The sequence below is a fragment of the Microtus oregoni genome, unplaced genomic scaffold (genome assembly GCF_018167655.1).
Source record: "Microtus oregoni isolate MIOR12 unplaced genomic scaffold, Mior012 000033F_ref0000390, whole genome shotgun sequence".
Lineage (NCBI taxonomy): Eukaryota > Metazoa > Chordata > Mammalia > Rodentia > Cricetidae > Microtus > Microtus oregoni.
Genome location: NW_024543092.1, coordinates 27,633,762 through 27,655,098, shown reverse-complemented (window position 1 = coordinate 27,655,098; position 21,337 = coordinate 27,633,762). Strand labels below are relative to the sequence as shown.

At 36.5% G+C, this 21,337-nt stretch overlaps 2 protein-coding genes across 2 annotated transcripts; both read right to left on the bottom strand.

Moving 5' to 3' along the window:
• Nucleotides 1-765: 765 nt before the first annotated feature.
• Nucleotides 766-1,710, bottom strand: LOC121466398 (olfactory receptor 5W2-like). The gene has a single exon (XM_041680095.1). It carries the CDS (start codon nucleotides 1,708-1,710, stop codon nucleotides 766-768), a length of 945 nt encoding a protein of 314 aa, XP_041536029.1.
• A 5,203-nt stretch (nucleotides 1,711-6,913) lies between these two features.
• LOC121466397 (olfactory receptor-like protein OLF1) lies at nucleotides 6,914-7,858 on the bottom strand. The gene has a single exon (XM_041680094.1). It carries the CDS (start codon nucleotides 7,856-7,858, stop codon nucleotides 6,914-6,916), a length of 945 nt encoding a protein of 314 aa, XP_041536028.1.
• Nucleotides 7,859-21,337: the final 13,479 nt, after the last annotated feature.

The following is a 21,337-nucleotide window of genomic DNA, read 5'->3' as shown; positions in this document are numbered from 1 at the left end:
AAAGCAATTACATCTACTTATTCAGACGTACTAATTTTTGAGTCTCTTAATATTATTACTCCCTTTTAACCAATTTATGAAGATTATCACTAACACTTCTTTGTAAAACTAAAATATAAAGTGAGCAGTTCCAATGTTAATATAGTGAACTTTTACACAGTATTTTGGTAAGTTCTTTTTGTGGTAAAGAGAAAAAAGTGTGTCAAGATACAGGGTACTCTTTGCAATAATTACTCTGAAGTGTTAATTACATATCCAATTATAGCATTATATTTGGACAAAAACATACGTTGTGAATTATTGGTAAGTAGGTCGCAAGGATGAGACTTAGAGATACAATAGGAAAAAAAGACAATGGCCAGGACAAAACACAATATTTAATAGAGCATTTACTATATCTGTTAAATTCAAAAAGATTTTATCTTGCAAATTTCTATAAAATAATTTTGTTGGGTTATGCAGTCTTATAAATTCTAAATAATAGAAATAAGAAAACAGCACACTTGCATATACACATTCACTCATATATGTGTGAGTGGACATACCTGAACACACATGTGCACACACACAGGCATTAGTATATTTTAAAAAGAAAGTATTGTAACATTTAGAGATCAATTTTCTGTGATTTGACAATAAAATCAATACTAAATTCATTAAATACATTTAAGTAAATATTAAATGAAATTTCATTTTTCATGTGACATAATTTTTAGAAAAACAAAATGACTCTACATGAGAAAGGTCAAAACTTAAAATAGTTATTTAATTGCATATTTTATTTTTCAGTTTGTTCAGGGCTTCTTTCACATCCTTGTTCCTCAGGCTGTAAATCAGAGGGTTCAGCATGGGAATCACAAGGATATAGAACAGTGAGCTCATTTTGTCTTGATCTAGGGAATAGGAAGAACTTGGCCTGAAATACATGAAGAGCACAGTTCCTTGGAAAATTGCAACTGCAGTCAGATGAGAGGCACAGGTAGAGAAAGCTTTAACTCTTCCCTTAGAAGAGCGGATCTTCAGGACTGATGAGATGATGTAACAATAAGAAACAAGAACTCCTGAGATGGTACTCAGTTCAATAAACCCAAAAATTGTGAATATTGCTAACTCATTGACCTGTGTGTCTGAGCAGGACAGTAGTAAGATTGGAGGGATATCACAAAAGAAATGATCTATTTCATTAGACCCACAGAAGCATAAGTGGAATGTCAGTGTTGTGTGTATCAAAGAGTCTGCCATACCTACAAGATAAACCCCAGCCATGAGGAAGGAGCACAGGTTGCTGGACATGTTCACTGTATAAAGTAAGGGGTTGCTGATGGCTTGGTACCGGTCAAAGGCCATCACTGCCAGCAGTATGCATTCTGAATCTACAAATGTACAGGCAATGAAGAATTGCAGAGCACAGCCAAAAAAAGGAATTGACTTGTCATTGCCAAATATGTCCATCAGCATCTTGGGCCCAACTGCTGTGGAATAGCAGAGGTCACAGAAAGAGAGGTTACTAAGGAAGAAGTACATAGGAGTTTGAAGTTGGGTATCCACTTTAATTAAGAAAATCAATCCAAGATTTCCCACAAGGTTAATGAGGTAAACCAGTAGAAATATTGTGAACAGAACCACTTTTACCTCATAGTTGTTGGTAATTCCCAATAATATGAACTCAGTAAAAGCAGAGCAATTTTCCCTCTCCATTCTTCTTTGCATTTCTGAATTGTTAAGAAAATGTTCAAGAGGATGCAAAATGTATATTTTGCTTTCTGAGTATGAACCATGCACCTGTAAGACAGAATGCAATTGGCTTCAGATGTTACTATTTTACTACAAGAGAGTCATCAGTCAGTTTAAAGATGCTCTTTGGTTAAATGATTTAAGAACTAACATCTCAGCTAGTCTGTTTGGAAAATTTGATCTCATTTCCTTGAGATTCATGAAATGCGCTGCTTTCTACAAGTTCCCTAATTATTGTGAGTCATGTTTTGACATGTTTGGCTGACAGAAGTATTTTAAATTCAAAGTGACATCAGGGAATTCTGGCATTACAAACAGTGCAACAGACCTTCTTCTGTGTTTTGGAGTACTCACGTGACAAAAAAAAGAATCTTATTATTTTCCTTAAAAAAATCATGATGGTTGTGAAGAGTTTTCTGCCAGTTATAGTATATAGACTAGGTTACTGAATAATCCTAATAGGCTTTTTATGTTACTATACCTGATTCAGGTTTCCTTATTGCTCGTTCTCATCAGCCAAGGGTCTCCTATGCACAGGTGAGTATTCTGACTAAAGTCATATGCCATAAAAACAGAACAACAACAACAAACTTTTATTTTGCATTTGCCTTAAGCTTGATTTTAAAATAGATCATTATATATAATATTGGAAATTGACAAAGATTCAGTGTTTTTACTACTTCATGCCCAGCAGCTTTCTACCTCATACACACCAGTAACTGAAGGGTTTCACCAGTCCCTGCTTTATCTGATAGTAGTGCATATGAGGCAGAAAGAGAAGGAAGACCAAGCTTAATGGGCTCTCTTCATCTGCCCATGGAGAGTCTCTGGTAGCTCCTAGGTATTTAACTATTTAGCCCAGGGCATTTCTCTTACTGAAACAATAAAAGAGTTCTCCACCAGTATTTTCCAAAATCTAGCACTTCCTACACTGCATAACATTGGAAACTATTGTGATTTGTCACTCCATGGGATTAGACAGAGAATGTCTATGACTGTATATGTCTGGGCACAGAAAAGATATAGAAGATTGATAGAACTCTGACAAATATTCCATTCGAAATATAAATATCATTTAATAAATTGCCAAACCTCTGGAAATTGGACAATATACATAAAAATATTTCTGGCACATATAGGATCTTTCTGTCTCCCAGTCTCCCTTTCTGTGTCTGTCCCTACCTCTTTTTCTCCTCTCTGTCTCTGATTCTCTCTCGTTCTCTTTCTTCCTCCTATCTGTGTATGGACAGTTTGTTTCTTTATTCTGCAGTGTGATGTATCTCTTTGTCCTTCATAGTATATGAAAGTTGGAATATGGGTGAAGAGCATTTGAGGGATTTTCTAGACCTAACAAATCATGGCATGATCTCAAATGGGCTCCATTTGAATATGCTGTTCGTTGTTTGCACACACTTTTTACATCAATATTTGTTAAGTTCATGCATGTGTTTGCACAGTTATAAATAATGTCCTTGCCATGCGACCAGACTAAAATAAAATTTTATTCTGTTACTGCTATATTAAGTTCAGTCACATTCTTCTAGTTCTCTGCATATAAATATTGTTAGTCATTACATGGAAAAATTCATAAACTGAATATCTAAGAAAGTAAAATAAATGACTAAGTTACAAATTCTTTTTTATTGAAGGTGATATTTAGGATACATATTGTATAGTTTAGATCTGAAAATTTAGAACTTACCTTAGTTGAACAGGTTTCTGTCAGATGGGCATGAAGCAGGTAGCATTTTATATTACCCATTGACATTTGGGATTTCAGACTCTGAAAATATTTCCCTCAGGCTTTGGTGTGATTAATTATAATTCTGGGTCTGTATTTTATGTCATAAGTCCAGTGCTAATTTTTTATTATGGTAACCAAATAAATATAAATCAGTAGGAAAACTATTAACTATTTAAAAATATAAAATATAGCCTAATGTTTACTTCTTTATTCAAAGTAGAAATTTAACAAAACTTAAACAGCTTTCAGTCTTTACCTCCCCATTTCTTTTATGTAGTACTATATACTACATTTCCATTATTTCAGAAATACGTCATTTTTGACATAATTGTTTTATTTCTTAATAAAATGATGTAGCATAGTATTCACTCATTTAAAACAAAAACTTATTTGGTATCAGTGTACTGATTGGCTGTGTAGGCACCAACACTATTTAATTATAGAAACTCCTTAAAGCTTCAGTAATAAATTCATGTTCATTAGCAGTCATTCTCCCTTCTGAGCTGTCTGCAGTCTCTGGAACACACATTTCTGTTGATAAGTTCCTGCATATATAGGGCAAAACATAAAATTATAACTAAGCAAAATGTAGCCTCTTGCAAAAGACTTTGTATATTTACACTCAGCTTATCATGTCAGCGGTGTTTACATGCAACAGAGTATGTTTCCTTTAATGGCTAAATTCTTCACACATGTGCATGTACACACAAACAAATCTATTTTATGGTGGTCATTCAATTTATTGGGGCTTTCTTGTTGCTCTTTGGTTATTTAAATAATTCATCATCATGAATGTCAATGTTAAGGACACATTCTATACTTGAAATTGCATGCTCATTTGTGTGTGTGTGTGTGTGTGTGTGTGTGTGTGTACTTATGTGTGTAGGTATGTGTGTGTGTGCAACTGTTTGTCATTGTCTATGTGTGTTTGATATTGTGGGTTTGTCCATTGACTCTCCTTTGAAACCAGAGGATATCTTCCTGGCACTCTCTTTCTATGGATGAAATGTCTCTAATTTAATCTAAAACTGAAGATTGGTGGCTAGTCTGGCTGCAGTGAGCTCTCAGGACTACCTGCACCTGCCTTACAGTGTTGGTATTACAGGACCTTACAATTTTTAAATGATGCTGTAGGTTCACACTCAGTTCTTCATGCTTGCAGAATAAGCACTTACAAACACTGAATACCTCACTGGCTACAGCAATATCATGTTCTTATCCCCACTGAAGATGCCCACAACATTAATTTCATGATATTATACATTCTACACACTTAGTACACTCCTTCTTCAACTTTCTGTTTTTTTTGTTTTTTTTTTTCACCTAGAAACCTTAAGACTGTTTTAGTCACTATTGCATTCATGACTGTGAGAAAGTTATGATTAACCCATGGGAAAAAGCATTTTTTCCCAGTTGAAAGAGCACATTTTTACCATTAAGATTTGGGCTGGGGTGTATGCCAGCAAGAGGCACTCCTCATTAGACCCTAGAAGCTGCTTAGCTGAAAAAGATAAAACACCTGTTTGAGCTTCCTCCCAAGGACAGTGCATGGAGGTGGTTAGCTATCTGTACTGCTCTTTTTTCCTACCATTTGTCTGCAGTATATATGCTGGCTGAGAAATAAACTTAGGACTGTTTAGTATTGACCTTCAGTTCTCCTGGTTTGTTCTATGATTCTGTCTTCAGCCTCATGCCTTCTCCCAGGTATCCTTTGATGATTCTTGCCAGAGCAGGCTATGATATTTAATGATCTATACACACATGTGGATATCAAAATTATAAGCTAGAATCTGCTTCTGAGTGAGAACATGTAGTATTCATATTTATGAAACCAAGATACCTCCTATTACATACTAATTTTCAGATCAATTTATTTTCCCAGAATTTTAGAATTCTGCTTTTAATAAAATTCCATGCTGTATATATACACACTCTTTTTAGTGTCTATTCTTTCATAAGGGGGAATGATACTGATTTCATTTTTCAATGTTTGTGAATAAACAGCAGTATTTACTATGGATATGCAGTGTAAGTATTTCTGTGTAGGCTGTAGTCCTTTGGGTGGATGCCCAAGAATGGCATGATGAGTCAGATCCTACTTCTGGTTTTAGCTTCTTAAGAAACTTCCACATTTTCTATGTTGGCTGTACCCATTTATGATTCTACAAACAATTAATAATTTTTCCCAATTCCACACATCCTCACAGGCATTTATTATTTTCGTTCAGGAAATAGTCATTATTTTGTATCAGCTGAAACTCACTGTAGATTTAATTTGCATTTCTGAGAGGTTGAATTGCTAAGGATATTGCTTATCTAAATAGTAATTTTTTTATTTTTACAATTATCCCTTTCTTTCTTTCTTTCTTTCTTTCTCTCATGCATGTGTGTTTTGTGTGTATTCATGTGTCTGGGCATACATATGCCAGAATACCAGTTTGGAGGTCAGAGGACATTTACAGGTCTTGGTTTTCTCCTTTTGTATTGAATTCTTAAGTTTACTGGGCCTTAATTAGAGAGGTATTTTCTAGACCTTGTACACTTTATAGGCAGGCTGCACTTCCTGAGAAAGGAAGGGAGGAAAAAGGAGGAGAGGAGAGGAAAGGAAAGGGGAGAAGAAGGGAGGAGAGGAGATGAGGAAAAGAGAAAAGAGGAAAGGGAAGGACAAGAAAGGGGAGGAGAAGAGAGGAGACAAGGAAAAGAGAGGAGGGGAGGGGAGAGGAGAGAGTAGGAGAGAGGTGGAGAGAAGAGAGGAGAAAAGACAAGGAAAGGAGAGGAGAGGAAAAGGAGGGGAGGAGAGGGGAGATGAGGAGAAGAGAGGGGAGGAAAAGAGAGGAAAGGAGAAGAGAGGAGAAGACACGAGAGGGGAGGGGAGAGGAGGAGAGGAGAGGAGAAGAGAGAAAAGGAAAGTGAGGAGAGGAAAAGGGTGGAGGAGAGGGGAGATGAGGAGAAGAGAGGTAAGGAGAGGAGAGGAGAAGAAAGGAGAGGAGAGGGGAGGAGAGGAGAAGAGAAAACAGGAGAGGGGAGGGGAGGAGAGGAAAAGAGAGAAGAGAGAAAAGGAAAAGAGAGGAGAGGAGAGGAGAGGAGAGGAAAAGAGAGAAGAGAGAAAAGGAAAAAGAGAGGAGAGGAGAGGAGAGGAAAAGGAAAAAGAGGAGAGGAGAGGAGAGGGCCTCAGATTGCACATTCATGGTACTTTTGTGTCTGTCTCTGTTTTCTGAACTCTGGAATTAGAAATGTACCATGTAACACCCAACTTCACTTTGAACTCTTTAAAGTATACCATGTCTTGGGATTATGATTACATACGACTGTGGTATTAAATAAGAGTTGAACAGTTGTCTCAGTTGAATACTTGTGCATTTGCTGTTAATGTTGCTGCAAGTTCCCTCCTAGGCACCTGCAGTTGGAGCGAGATGAATCTTAAAGTGGTCCTTGTCATTGAGATCGTACCTTAAATCTTAGAGCTTTCTTGGCGGCATCTTTTACATCTTTATTTCTCAAACTGTAAATCAGTGGGTTGAGTACTGGGATGATGATGGTGTAGAACACTGAGATGATTTTATCAGTACTGGGGGAATAGAGCGAGCTGGGCCGAGAATAAATGAAGAGCAGCGTGCCCTGATAGATGGCCACGGAGGTGAGGTGAGAGGCACAGGTGGAGAAAGTTTTCTTCCTCCCACTTGTCGAGCGGATCTTCAAGACGGACAGAAGGATGAAGAAGTAGGAGACGATGATGACGATGAAGCATATGACCTCCACAGAACTCCCATATGTGGACAGCAGCCATTCGTTAATGGACGTGTCTGTGCAGGAAAGCTTCAGCAGAGGAGGGAGGTCACAGAAGAAATGATTGATGACATTTTTGTCACAATATTTTAGAATAAAGGCGAAAGATGTGTGAACCAGGGAACTCATGTTGCCGCCAACATATGACAGCACGACCAACCATATGCACAGGTTCCTGGACATTGCAACTGTGTACAGGAAAGGATTGCAGATGGCAACATAGCGATCATAGGCCATGGCAGCCAGGATAAAGGATTCAGTATCCGCAAATGTACAGAAGAAATAAAACTGGAGAGCACAGCCAATATAAGAAATAGATTTCTTTGCTGAGAGGAAGTTGACTAGCATGTTGGGAACAATTACTGAGGAATAGCACAGGTCTACAAAGGAAAGGTTGCTAAGGAAAAAGTACATAGGGGTTTGAAGATGTGGGTCTGTCCTAATTAACAACATCAAGCCAATATTCCCTGTTAAAATCATACCATACAATGTCAGAAACACTAAGAATAAAACAACCTGGAGTGCAGGTTTTGTTGGGAAACCTAACAAGATGAATTCAGTGACCAAGGTATAGTTTTCAGTTGTAAACTCCATGCAGGTGTAGTTTGTCTTTTTTTTCTTTTGGAGAACTGTAAAAGCTTAAAAATATAATACAGGTCAGAAAAGTGAAATACTCCAGAAAAAGCTTATTTCATTATTTTATAAAGGCTAGTTAAATAACAAAAAGATCTATGATCAAGCTGTTTCCAAACACAATATCTGAGAGATAATTTCAGAATTTGGTCAAAGATTAAACTGAAGGCTACCTTGTGTATTTTGATTCACCATTCTTTTTGACACTGCAAGACTGACTTTTTCTTTTTTAAGCCAGAACAAGGCATGTTTTTGTTTACATTTCTGTACTCAAATATAATGGAGTATACGGATGCCAAGAATGAAGTCATTGATGAAAACACAATGTTAAAATAAAAATTATATTTGATATTGATATAAATTGATATCTCATGTCTTTCTTCTGGCATCAAAAAATTAGAACAGTTTACTTCCTTTTCTTTTTGTTCCTCCCCCACCCCCACACATTTAAGGTACAGGCATGATGTGTTGTGCCATCCTAACACAAGCTAGAGTCATTGAAGAGGAGAAAGGTCTCTCTTCGGAGAAAATTTCTCCAAAAGATTGAATGGTAGACAACACTATACGGCATTTTTCTTAATTAGTGATTTATTTGAGAGAGCCCAGTTGCTTGTGAATCAGTCTACTTCTTGGCTGGTGTTCTGGGTTCTATAAGAAAGCTGTATAAGCAAGCCATGATGAGCAAACCAGTAATCTTCACCCATCCATGGCCTCTGCATCAGTTTCTGCCCTGTTTGAGTTCCTGTCCTGACGTCCTCTGATGATGAACAATGATGTAGAAGTCTAAGATAAATAAACCCTTTCTTCCCCAAGTTGTTTTGGACATGGTGATTCACTACAGCAATATTAATGCTAACTAAAACACATAGGTTTATTTTTGCAAGTGTTGATGTAGTAGTATTACAAAATCCATACTAGGTTAACACTTATATTTTCCAACTAAAAAACAGGAGCATTATTAGTGAAATTAAATCAGTTTTCAGGAACATTAAGCAGAATACGCTTCAGTAAGAAAAAAGTAGAATAATTCCATTAGTGTTTCTCATATATCAAACAAGCTGATAATGTTGATTATCTAGTTTTATACCTTTGGTAAATAGTGCTTACCAAAAATCAATAACTACTAAATACTAAGTAGTTTACTCAATAAAGTATGGGCAACATTTAGTCATAAATTAATTTATAATAACTTTATCTGGAATTTTCATGAATAAAAACAAGTAACAAAAATAGCTAACAATTTTATTGTACTATGAAACAAATAGTATATGAGAAACCTGTCAATCATGTTTTCTGTGCTCTCAGCACACTTAAATGGTAGAACACGAAGTATTTGAATGATTTCACTTGATTCAATCTTGAAGTAAAAGAAATCTGTAAAGCTATTTACAGCAAGCCGACAGCTAACATCAAATTAAACGGAGAGAAACTCAAAGCCATCCCACTAAAATCAGGAACACTACAAGGCTGTCCACTCTCCCATACCTCTTCAATATAGTGCTTGAAGTTTTAGCAATAGCAATAAGACAACATAAGGGGATCAAGGGGATTCGAATCGGAAAGGAAGAAGTTAAACTTTCATCATTTGCAGATGATATGATAGTGTACATAAGGGACGCCAAAAAATCCACCAAAGAACTCCTTCAACTGATAAACACCTTTAGTAGTGTGGCAGGATACAAGATCAACTCCAAAAAAATCAGTCGCCCTCTTATACACAAATGATATGGAAGCAGAGAGGGAAACCAGAGAATCATCACCTTTCACGATAGCCACAAACAGCATAAAAATCTTGAGGTAACTCTAACCAAGGAAGTGAAAGATCTACTTGACAAGAACTTTAAGGCATTAAAGAAAGAAATTGGAGAGGACACCAGAAAATGGAAGGATCTCCCTTGCTCTTGGATTGGGAGGATCAACATAAATAAAAATGGCAATTCTACCAAAGACTATTTATAGATTCAATGCAATCCCCATCAAGGTCCCATCAAAATTCTTCACAGAACTTGAGAGGACAATAATCAACTTTATATGGAAAAACTAAAACACCCAGGATAGCCAAAACAATCTTATATAATAAAGGATCTTCTGGAGGCATTAACATCCCTGACTTCAAACTCTATTACAGAGCTACAGTAATGAAAACAGCGTGGTACTGGCATAAAAACAGAGAAGTCTAATAATGGAATTGTATAGAAGACCCGGTTTTTAGCCCACAAACCTATGAACACCTCATTTTTGATAAAGGAGCTAAAAGTATACAACGGAAGAAAGAAAGCATCTTCAACAAATGGTGCTGGCACAACTGGATGTCAACCTGTAGAAGAATGAAAATAGACCCATATATATAACCATGCACAAAACTCAAGTCCAAATGGATCAAAAACCTCAATATCAATCTGAACACACTGAACCTGATAGAAGAGAAAGTAGGAAGTACCCTACAACAGATGGGCACAGGTGATTGCTTCCTATGTATAACCCCAGCAGCACAGACATCAGGGGCAACATTGAATAAATGGGACCTCCTGAAACTGAGAAGCTTCTGTAAAGCAAAGGACACTGTCACTAAGACAAAAAGGCAACCTACTGACTGGGAGAAGATCTTCACCAACCCCCGCAACAGACAAAGGTCTGATCTCCAAAATATATAAAGAACTCAAGAAACTAGACTTTAAAATGCTAATTAACCCAATTAAAAAATGGGGCACTGAACTGAACAGAGAATTCTTAACAGAAGAAATTCAAATGACCAAAAGATATTTAAGGTCATGCTCAACCTCCTTAGCAATCAGGGAAATGCAAATCAAAACAACTATGAGATATCATCTTACACCTGTCAGAATGGATAAATCAAAAACACCAATGATATCCTTTGCTGGAGAGGTTGTGGAGTAAGGGGTACCCTTATCCATTGCTGGTGGGAATGCAAACTTGTGCAACCACTTTGGAAATCAGTGTGGTGGTTTCTCAGGAAATTTGGGATCAACCTACCCCTGGACCCAGTAATACCACTCCTGGGAAAATACCCAAGAGATGCCCTAACATATGAAAAAAGCATTTGTTCAACTATGTTCATAGCAGCATTATTTGTAATAGCCAGAACCTGGAAACAGCCTAGATGTCCTTCAATGGAAGAATGGATGAAGAAAGTGTGGAATATATACACATTAGAGTACTACTCTGCCATAAAAAACAATGACTTCTCGAATTTCGTATGAAAATGGATGGAAATAGAAAACACTATCCTGAGTGAGGTAACCCAGACCCAAAAAGAGGATCATGGGATGTATTCACTCATAATTGGTTTCTAGCCATAAATAAAGGTCACTGAGTCTATAATTTGTGATCCTAAAGAAGCTAAATAAGAAGGTGAACCCAAAGAAAGACATATAGTTATTATCCCTGCTATGGGAAATAGACAAGATTGCTGGGCAAAAAATTGGGATCTTGCGGGTGGGGTGGGATGGGGGTAAGGGGAGAAGGGGAGAGAAAAGTGAGAAGGAGAGGATGGGGGGAACTTGGGGAAATGGGATGATTGGGGATAAAACAAGGGTGGATAGAGGAGCAGGGAATCACATAACTTAATTAAGGGAACCACCTTAGGGTTGGTAGAGACTTGAACTTAGAGTGGCTCCCAGGTGCCCAGGGCAATGTCCCCAGTTAGTTCCTTGGGCAGCTGAGGATAGTGAACCTGAAATGACCCTATACTATAGCCATTCTGATGAATATCTTGCATATCACCATAGAACCTTCATCTAGCGATAGATGGAGATAGAGACAGAGACCCACACTGGAGCATCAGACTAAGCTCCCAAAGTCCCAATGAGGAGCAGAAGAAGGGAGAACATAAGCATGGGAGTCAGGACCACGAGAGGTGCACCCACCCACTGAGACAGTGGGGCTGATCTTTTGGGAGCTCACCAAGGCCAGCTGGACTATGACTGAAAAAGCATGGGATAAAACCGTACTCTCTGAACATGGCAGATAATGAGGGCTGATGAGAATCCAAGGACAATGGCATGGGGTTTTGTTCCTACTTCATGTTCGGGCTTTGTGGGAGCCTAGCCAGTTTGTATGTTCATCTTCCTAGACCTGGATGGGGAGGACCTTGGACTTTTCACAGGGCAGAGAACCCTGACTGCTCTTTGGACTGAAGAGGGAGGGGGAGAGGAGTGGGGGGAGGGGGTGAGGGGCGGGAGGAGGGGGAGAGAAATGGGAAGCTGGGAGGAGGCAGAAATTTTTTTTCAATAAAAAAAAAATCTGTACTTTACCTTGAACATTGTCTTGAAGAATGTAAAACAAATGAACAAAGTAGTCAACAAATACATTATGTTGTAATAGAAAACCATAAATGGAACATAGCTGATTCTGGATTATTACTTTATTCCATTATTAGAACAATTTGTGCTAAGGAAGTGTTGATGATAGGGATGAGGTTTTTCATATTCAATGATTAAAACATCCCCACAACATGTGTACATCAAAGCCCAGATGCCTGGTTACCAGAAAGTTCTACTCAAATGCATTTATCAACAGAGTGTGATGATGTGTCATAGTTTCTCTAGATAGTGGAAATAATTTCTTATGTTTTGTCTGCTTTTAGCAATACATTAAATTTAAGTTAATGTAAATTAAGTTATAATCTGTTTTCTTTACACGTTTTCCAACTTTGTGAAACTTAATAAACATTATAATCTATAAGGCTACTATGGTATATCTTTCAGTGGTTCTGTATTAAATTACAGAATTAACTATCTACTTATTTATTTGTCAGTCTGGCAATTTTTCATATGTCTGTCTATCATCTATCTATAATCTCTTAATCCACCCACTTTCTAGTTATCTTTTCTATGTATTACCCTTTAGACAGAATAACATGTAGAAAACTGTATTTTACTGATGCTGACACTACTTTATCAACAGTAACTACAAGTTGTTTAAGGCTTCTCAAGTATAACAAAGAATTCCAAATATTTTTGGTGTAGCTAATTGAATTTTCTAGTAGATGTAAAAATGAAGAAATAGGAAATTTGATTTGAAAGGGGAAATTGACAAAAAAAAACTTAAGATAAAAAAATTGTTCCAAAGTTGTATAATGCATTAGTTCACAAAACTACATTCTCATTCATATCAAATGTCAGATAGATGTTTGAAATAATATACAAAGACATTAGTCTAAAAGTTAACAGGAATGATTTAAATTGAAATGTGTTTTTAGTGGAAGACAGGAGGAGAAACAAACATGGGGGTTGCTCAGAATGTATAATTAGATCACATTGAGACAGGCTGAAGAGCAGAAAATGTTTTCTCATTTCCTGGAATAATGGCAGCCGCTCCTGTGATAAAATATTCCTTGTGGTTGTCTAAAAAGATAAATGATAACAAAAGTCAAAGGCACACGGAGAAGAAGCAGAAGACAGAAAAGTCTCAACTCCTCAGAAAATAGATATAAACTGAATCATAAAAAAAATCACAAAATTTTTATACACTTCTAGCAAAATGTGTTCAATTATAGCATAAAATATGTCAAATTATCAGACTGACAGAATGGTAATTTCTTATTTGAAACCAAAAATGTATTTACACAAGAATGTTACAGATTACTGCACAATAATTGTCAGAAAAAAATATACTATTTGTGCAGACAAAAGCAATTTATAGGTAGATTTTTGCATTGAGTCACCTATTTTTATTTTTGTTCAGACTTACAAAGCCTAACTTTTATGCAATGAAAACCCATCTAACTCCACACAAAAGTGACTTACCAAGGAAAGGATAGTTTTCTAGTAGACAAAATGAAAAATTTCACACAGGAATTAAGGGCTTTTACTATATTTTTATGCCAATGGGAGTCGAATGAATGAGATCCCAGATGAATCTTTCCAAGGGCTTGTGTGGATCCCTAATGGCGTCACTGCCACTGGGATATGTGTTCCTGAAAATACACTGGTGATTACTGAGAAATACTGTAATTATTTATTATTTGAAGAAGTAATTATCACTCTCAGGTTGTTACCGTTGCTTTACTTGTTAGAACTGGGAACTAACTCTAGGGAGTCAAACATGATAGAAAAGTGTGCTCTGCCATTGAGGTATTTCCTAGTCTTGGTATTAATTTTAACAACTTGCAATTTTACAAAGAATGTCTTTTATACGTAAAAGTTCTTTGTAGTTAGCAACATATTTAAGATTTTAATCTTTGTAGCTAAATTATTTCAAATGTCACAAAAAAAGTAAAAATGTTACTGAAAAATATCAGTACTGTAAATTCATAATTCTTTTCATATATTGATGGTGGCTATATTGTCTATATAGGACACCCTCAATATAAGAGCTCTTAATGCAAATATTGTCAAGTACAGGTACTTTCTGAGAATAGGGAGTTGACATAAAACCTTTTCATACACAAGTTAGTAAATACATCAGTTTGATTGGCTGATATACATAGTCCATAATAGGTTCACGAAAGGAACTGAATTTCAATAGCTTTTTATTTATTGTAAAAGACTTACAATCTTGCTCAACTTCAGTCTCAGTGTAATTGTATATCAGAGCAAGAATCCCATAGCTTGTATTCATCCTGCAAATTTTAAATATTGAAGATTTCTGACTTCTGCCACTCAAATCTGAATTTGTGTCAGTCATTATTTTCTAAATACACACATTAACTTTCTATTATAACTTAGAAAAATAATAAGCTCTGTGCAGGCGATTTAACATAAACATAAATAAAAATTTATAAACTTAAAAAAATATAACATTTTCTTACTTAATCATTTTATTTATGGTTTGAATGTTTAATAATTTACTATTTAAAACATATTTGCTGAATATGCTTTTCTTGTTACATGAATTTAAATTTTCTTTTTTCTTTTTTTTTTATTGAGAAAAGGAAAAAAAAAAGTATCCGCCTCCTCCCAGCCTCCCATTTCCCTCCCCCTCCTCCCACCCTTCTCCCCCTCCCCCAAACTCCTCTCCCCCTCCCTCTCCAGTCCATAGAGCAGTCAGGGTTCCCTGCCCTGTGGAAAGTCCAAGGTTCTCCCCCCTATGTCCATGTTTAGGAAGGTGAACAACCAACCTGGCTAGGCTCCCACAAAGCCAGAACATGAAGTAGGGTCAAAACCCCGTGCCATTGTTTTTGGCTTCTCAGCAGCCCTCATTGTTTGCCACGTTCAGAGAGTCCGGTTTTATCCCCTGCTTTTTCGGTCACAGTCCAGCTGGCCTTGGTGAGCTCCCACTAGATCAGCCAACCTTGTCTCAGTGGGTGGGTGCGCCCCTCGTGGTCTCGACTTCCTTGCTCATCTTCTCCCTCCTTCTGCTCCTCATTGGGACCTTGGGAGCTCAGACCAGTGCTCCAGTGTGGGTCTCTGTCTCTATCTCCATCCATCACCAGATGAAGGTTCTATGGTGGTATGCAAGATATTCGTCAGTATTCCTATAGGATAGGGTCATTTCAGGTTGCCTATCCTCAGCTGCCCAAGGAACTAACTGGGAACATCACCATGGGCTCCTGGGAGCCACTCTAGGTTCAAGTCTCTTGCCAACCCTAAAGTGGCTCCCTTAACTAAGAATTGTTGTTCCGTGCTCCCCTGTCCAACCTTCCTTTATCCCAATCCTCATGTTTCCCCAAGTTCCCCCCTCCTTCCCTTCTAACTTTTCTCTCCCCATCTCCCCTTTCCCCCCTCCCTCCCTACCCCCAAGATCCCAATCCCCCCCCCCCCCGGCAATTTTTTCTACTTCCCATAGCCAAGAGGATAACTATATGTTTTTCCTTGGGTTCACCTTCTTATTTAGTTTCATTAGGTTCATCAGTTGTAGTCTCCGTGACCCTTATTTATGGCTAGAAACCAATTATGAGTGAGTACATCCCATATTCATCTTTTTGGGTCTGGGATACCTCACTCAGGATAGTGTTTTCTATTTCCATCGATTTGCACGCAAAATTCGAGAAGTCATTGTTTTTTATGGCAGAGTAGTACTCTAATGTGTAGATATTCCACACTTTCTTCATCCATTCTTCCATTGAAGGGCATCTATACAAAAAAAAAAAAAAGAACTCCATACAATGTATTTTGAACAGACTTCCCTAGGTCCTTCCATCCACAGCTTCTCTACCCTGCATATCCTATCCGGGCATCTTTTCAGGGCTACAGAGGTAGACAAGTGAGGATACTCTAGAGCTCGTTAGTCATCCAACTTAGGTAAGTTTGTGAACTACAGGTTCAGTGGAAGATCATGACTGAAAAAACTCAGACAAAAATAGTTGAAGAATATACACAAAGTCCACTGCTAGTGTCAGATGCAGAGGCAAACGTGCATGTGCACACATACACACACACGTACAAAAATAAGCACACATATATACACATATATAGCACACAGAATTTTGTGGGCACCTGGATGGATCTAGAAAAGATCATATTGAGTGAGGTAATCCAGATCAGAAAGACAAATATAGTATGTACTCACTCATAAGTGTCTTTCAGAAATAAAACAAAAAATGAACAAACAAACAAACACCATACAATTCCCAATTCCAGATACCCTAGATAACAAAGAGGACTCTAAGAGAGACATAATTGAATCTAATTTACATGCAAAGTAGAAAAAGACAAGATCTCCTGAGTATAATGAATGAAGGAATCTTCGAAGAGGGTAAAAGAGGAGGGATGAAGAGGGTAGGGGAGGAGAGAAAAATATATAGCTCAATAAAAAATTAATTTTCTTTTGTTCTCCCCCCACATGAAATTCAGGTTTTATTTTTAAATAGACTGGAGCTTTCCCAGGGCTTTGGTTGACCTGTCAGGGATCACATCCACATCATTAAATAAAATAGATTCTACCTCTTATGTAGCTATCAAATGCCATAAAAGTTTTCAGCTAACTTGGTTTTTCATTCATCTATTTACAGTGGTATTTTTTGCCTTGATTTGAGCTTGTGCAGACTTCTACTTAATGTCACATTCATTGTGAAATGTTCATATGAACATCTGCCTTCTTGTGTCTAGAAAGCACTGTTCTCATAGTGTCATTATCCATGACCTCTGGCTCTTACAGTCTTTCTTCATTCTCTTATGGTAAAGATGAAGGAGAGCAGTGTGATGTGTATGTCATATTTAGTACTGAAAAACCGAAAGTGGCTTATTTTATGCATTTTGACCAATTAAGGGTTTCTTCATTAATTGCCATCTACTGCATGGCGAATACAAGCACAGGCACAAAGCAACCAGTGGGAAGAAAAGATAAGTAAGAATGCATTTGTAAATGAAGACTTCTCATTCAGTTCCTGGCTGTCCAGACCTGAATAATCACATAGAAACTACACTAATTGCAAAACTATTTGGCCAATAGCTTTGATATAGTCATAGCTAGCTCTTACATTCTAAATTAACACATTTCTATTAATCTATGCATCACCATGAGGCTGTGGCCTACCAGTAAGTCTCTGGCATTCTTCTTCTTTAGAAGATACATGGCACCTCTCTGATTCTACCTACAGTCTCAATATATCTATGTTTGAATTTCTCATCTGGATTTATTCTGGCCAGACACAGGCTGAAGCAAATTCTTTATTAACAATGGTAATAAAACATACAGCATACAATGGGGGATCTCATATCATACATTCACAACTGAAAAAGAAATATGGAATCACCAGAATCCAGTGATCCTACTACAGCAAAACCTGAACATTCTATTGCAGCTGACACATAAGAAAATGAACTTTAAAATTACTTTATGAAGATGATATTGGCTCTTAAAGAGGAAATAATAATTTCTTTAGAGAAGTTAAGAAAAAATATAAACAAAATAAGACAAAATCAATAAAATATCTCAAAGAAAGCAAAGAATCCAACAGCAACAAAACCAACAAAAACAAACATGTAAAGAAAATGGTTCAAGACTTTAAAACTGAAATAGAATTAATAAACAACACACAAACCAATAAAAAATCTGAAAATAAAAAATCTGGGGAAGTGAACAGAAACTAAAGATGCAAGCATCATCAACAAATTACAAGAGATTGAAGAAAGAGGAAATAGATTCCCCAGTCAGAGAAATGTTAAACCCAATAAATTCCTAACAAAAATTTCCAAGAAATTTGGGACCCCATGAAAAGACAAAACCTAATAATAAGAGGGATAGAAGAAGACAAATAGATTCAAAGACTATTCAACATATTCAACAAAAACATAGAAGGTAATTGTCTCTAAATATACCAAATAAGGACAGGATTTTAAGAGCTACAAAGGAAAAAAGCAAGTAGTATCTAAAGGCATACCTATCAGAATTACATCAACTCCTCAGTAGACTCTAAAAGCCTGACGTTCCCAGACTGTAGACAGAAGTTTCTGTCTGGCTGTTCTCACAGGCATTCAGTTCCAAATAAACACACAAAAGCTTATATTAATTATAAACTATTTGGCCTGTTTCTCAGGCTTATTTCTCTATGTGAAGTCAAGTGGCATGGTACATTTTTTTTCTTTCTTTTTTTTTTTGTGAGGCATTTTAATCTTGCTTGCTCTGTGTCTGGCTGATGACTGTCTCTGTGCATTTCCTCTTCCTAGAATTCTCCTAATCTGGTTTCTCTGCCTATATTTCTTGTATGGCTAGTGGCCAATCAGAGTGTTATTAAACCAATATGAGTGACAAATCTTTACAGTGTATAAGAGCATTATCCCACAGCACTAGACAGATTTTGTTATCTTATTTATTTATTTATTTATTTATTAAAGATTTCTGTCTCTTTCCCGCCACCGCTTCCCATTTCCCTCCCTCTCCCCCAATCAAGTCCCCCTCCCTCGTCAGCCCAAAGAGCAATCAGGGTTCCCTGTCCTGTGGGAAGTCCAAGGACCACCTACCTCCATCCAGGTCTAGTAAGGTGAGCATCCAAATTGCCTAGGCTCCCACAAAGCCAGTACGTGCAGTGGGATCAAAAACCCATTGCCATTGATCTAGACAGATTTTTTTACAAACACTAAGAAATATTGGAAAACAGCTCTTACTGCTATACCCAGCAAAACTTTCAATCAGCATAGATGGAGAAAACTTCTACATTCCATGAAAAAACCAGATTTAAACAGTATCTATCCACAAATCCAGAACTAAAGAAAGTAAGAGACAGAAAACTCTAATACAGGAGGTTAGCTGTACCCACAAAAACACAGGCAATAGATAATAATCACCCCATAAAATCCCAAAGAAGAAAAATACACACATATACACTACCACCACTAACAACAAAACCAAGCAAAATATCAGGAATTAACAATCACTGCTCACTAACATCCCTTGCTATGAATGGATTCAATCTGCCTATAAAAAGACACAGGCTAATGGAATGGATACAAAAATAGGATCCATACTTCTGCTGCATAGATCATGTTTCCTCTGTCTTTCCTGTTCCCAGAATTCTCCTAGTCTGTATGCTCTGCCTATACTTCCTGCCCAGCTACTGGTCAATCAGCATTTTATTAAACCAATACAAGTGACAAATCTTTAAAGTGTACAAGAGAATCCCACAACAACTACTCTTTCAACTGACATATGTTTGATTCTCAAAACCCATATGTCAGTTCACAACTTCGTTTAACTTCACTTCCGGGGACTATAATACCTATTCTGACTTCCACAGAATCTTTCACATGTGTGATACACATAAACTCATGTAAGCACACACCCATTCACATAAAAATATATATGTATATATACATATATATTTCTTATATAAATTTGCATATATTAGTGATAACTGTTCTTCTTGGCAAATTATGTGGTATAATAAAAAACTATTGCTATTAAAATAGGTGCTTTTATACTAAATTTTAATGATACTCAAACTTTTCATTTCACTCTTCATTTTGAATTCAAGTGTGGTACTGTTTTTGCAGAAATTTTTTCTGATACTTTTATTTGCATAAAATTTTTATCACTATGTACACTTTCATTGAGTATTTACTGAATGTGATTTTCCTTTTCTAGAGATGAGTTTTTCCCATGTAGCTCTAGTTGTCCTCCAACTCTGTCTCCTGAGCACTGGAATTAAAGATGTGCCCCCACCACATCCAGTTTTAATTGTGATTTTAACACATTCAATTCAGAAACTTTGAATTTCATGGAAACATTATAAATTGTTGAGCAAGTTACAGAACAGTGGACATTAAATAGCAAGCACTTGGTTCACATAAGTGTCAAAGTAATCCTGCAGTACAAATCTTTTTGAGAAACTGTCTAAGCCCATTGTGTGAGTGAAGCATCTTTGGATTGAGGTTCTCAGTTTCAATGGATAAATATTCTAGCCTGGAAAATGGAGGCACTCTGGGTAGGTCTGAGATGTTTTCAAAGTCAAGAAGTCCAGCAATGTTAGGGTAAAAAGAATAATTACAAATGAACAGATGTGTTCTGGAATTGTCCACTGTCAGCTCCTCCATCTTTTATTCCAGAAAGTCTTCTTTTACTCCTTTTAATTGTCATGACCTGGTTAAACAATGATAGTTGCACCCTAAAAATGCTATATAAAGAAAGAGTTTGTCTTTGGATATGTCTTGTTACATTGTATTTACTGATTTTGTGTGCATGAGTGTACCTGTGTGCATTACCTGATGACAAAAATATGAAATGCATTCAATAAACACTGTACTGTGCCTCCAATTATACACTTCTTTTTTGTTAACCAGTGACTTTGAATATTTAAATATCCAAACGCCTCTGTACTGATCATTATAACAGGGTTTGGCTTTCTGTTACAATGAAAGTTTTGTGAAAGTCAGTTGCCAAAAATACAAATCAAGTTTAAAGATTGTGATTAGATAGGTGATAGGATAGAAAAATGAGATATTGATTAATGATAAAATTAGTAACAATTTTCTAAATTGCAGATAAAAAAGACTGTCTCAGAAATAAAAGTAATAATAAAAAAGCCATGGAACTCAAACTATGCCTTGTTTAGGGTTCATTAGAAGTTTTATTTCATAAAAATGTGATTCATGATAGCAAATAACAGTTTTAGCTAAATTCTCATAAAACGCTTCAAAGATCATTTGGTAAAAAGAGTAAAGAATTGAAAGTTCAGTTTTACTGAAGTTTCTGTGATTAGTCTCAGGAGAAAATACATACCTAACTAACTATATTTGAATAATGCAGACGAGGGAAGGCAGATTCTGATGTGTACAAATCCCAATTGTCATTCATTAAACATAAACAAACTAATGAGATATATATTCCTGACACTGGTAAAAGGTAGGAATACTGTCTCATCTCAGGTGGGGAGAATGAATCCACATTCTAGAAAATAGGGGAAAAAAAGAAAAAAAATATTTTATTTGGAAAAGTGAATTGGTGAATTTGTAAATGATTTATTTATGTCTAACTACTCTGTTAAACATACAAAGTTACCAAATAGTTATTTCTTTTCATTTTTATTTAGAAAATAATAGA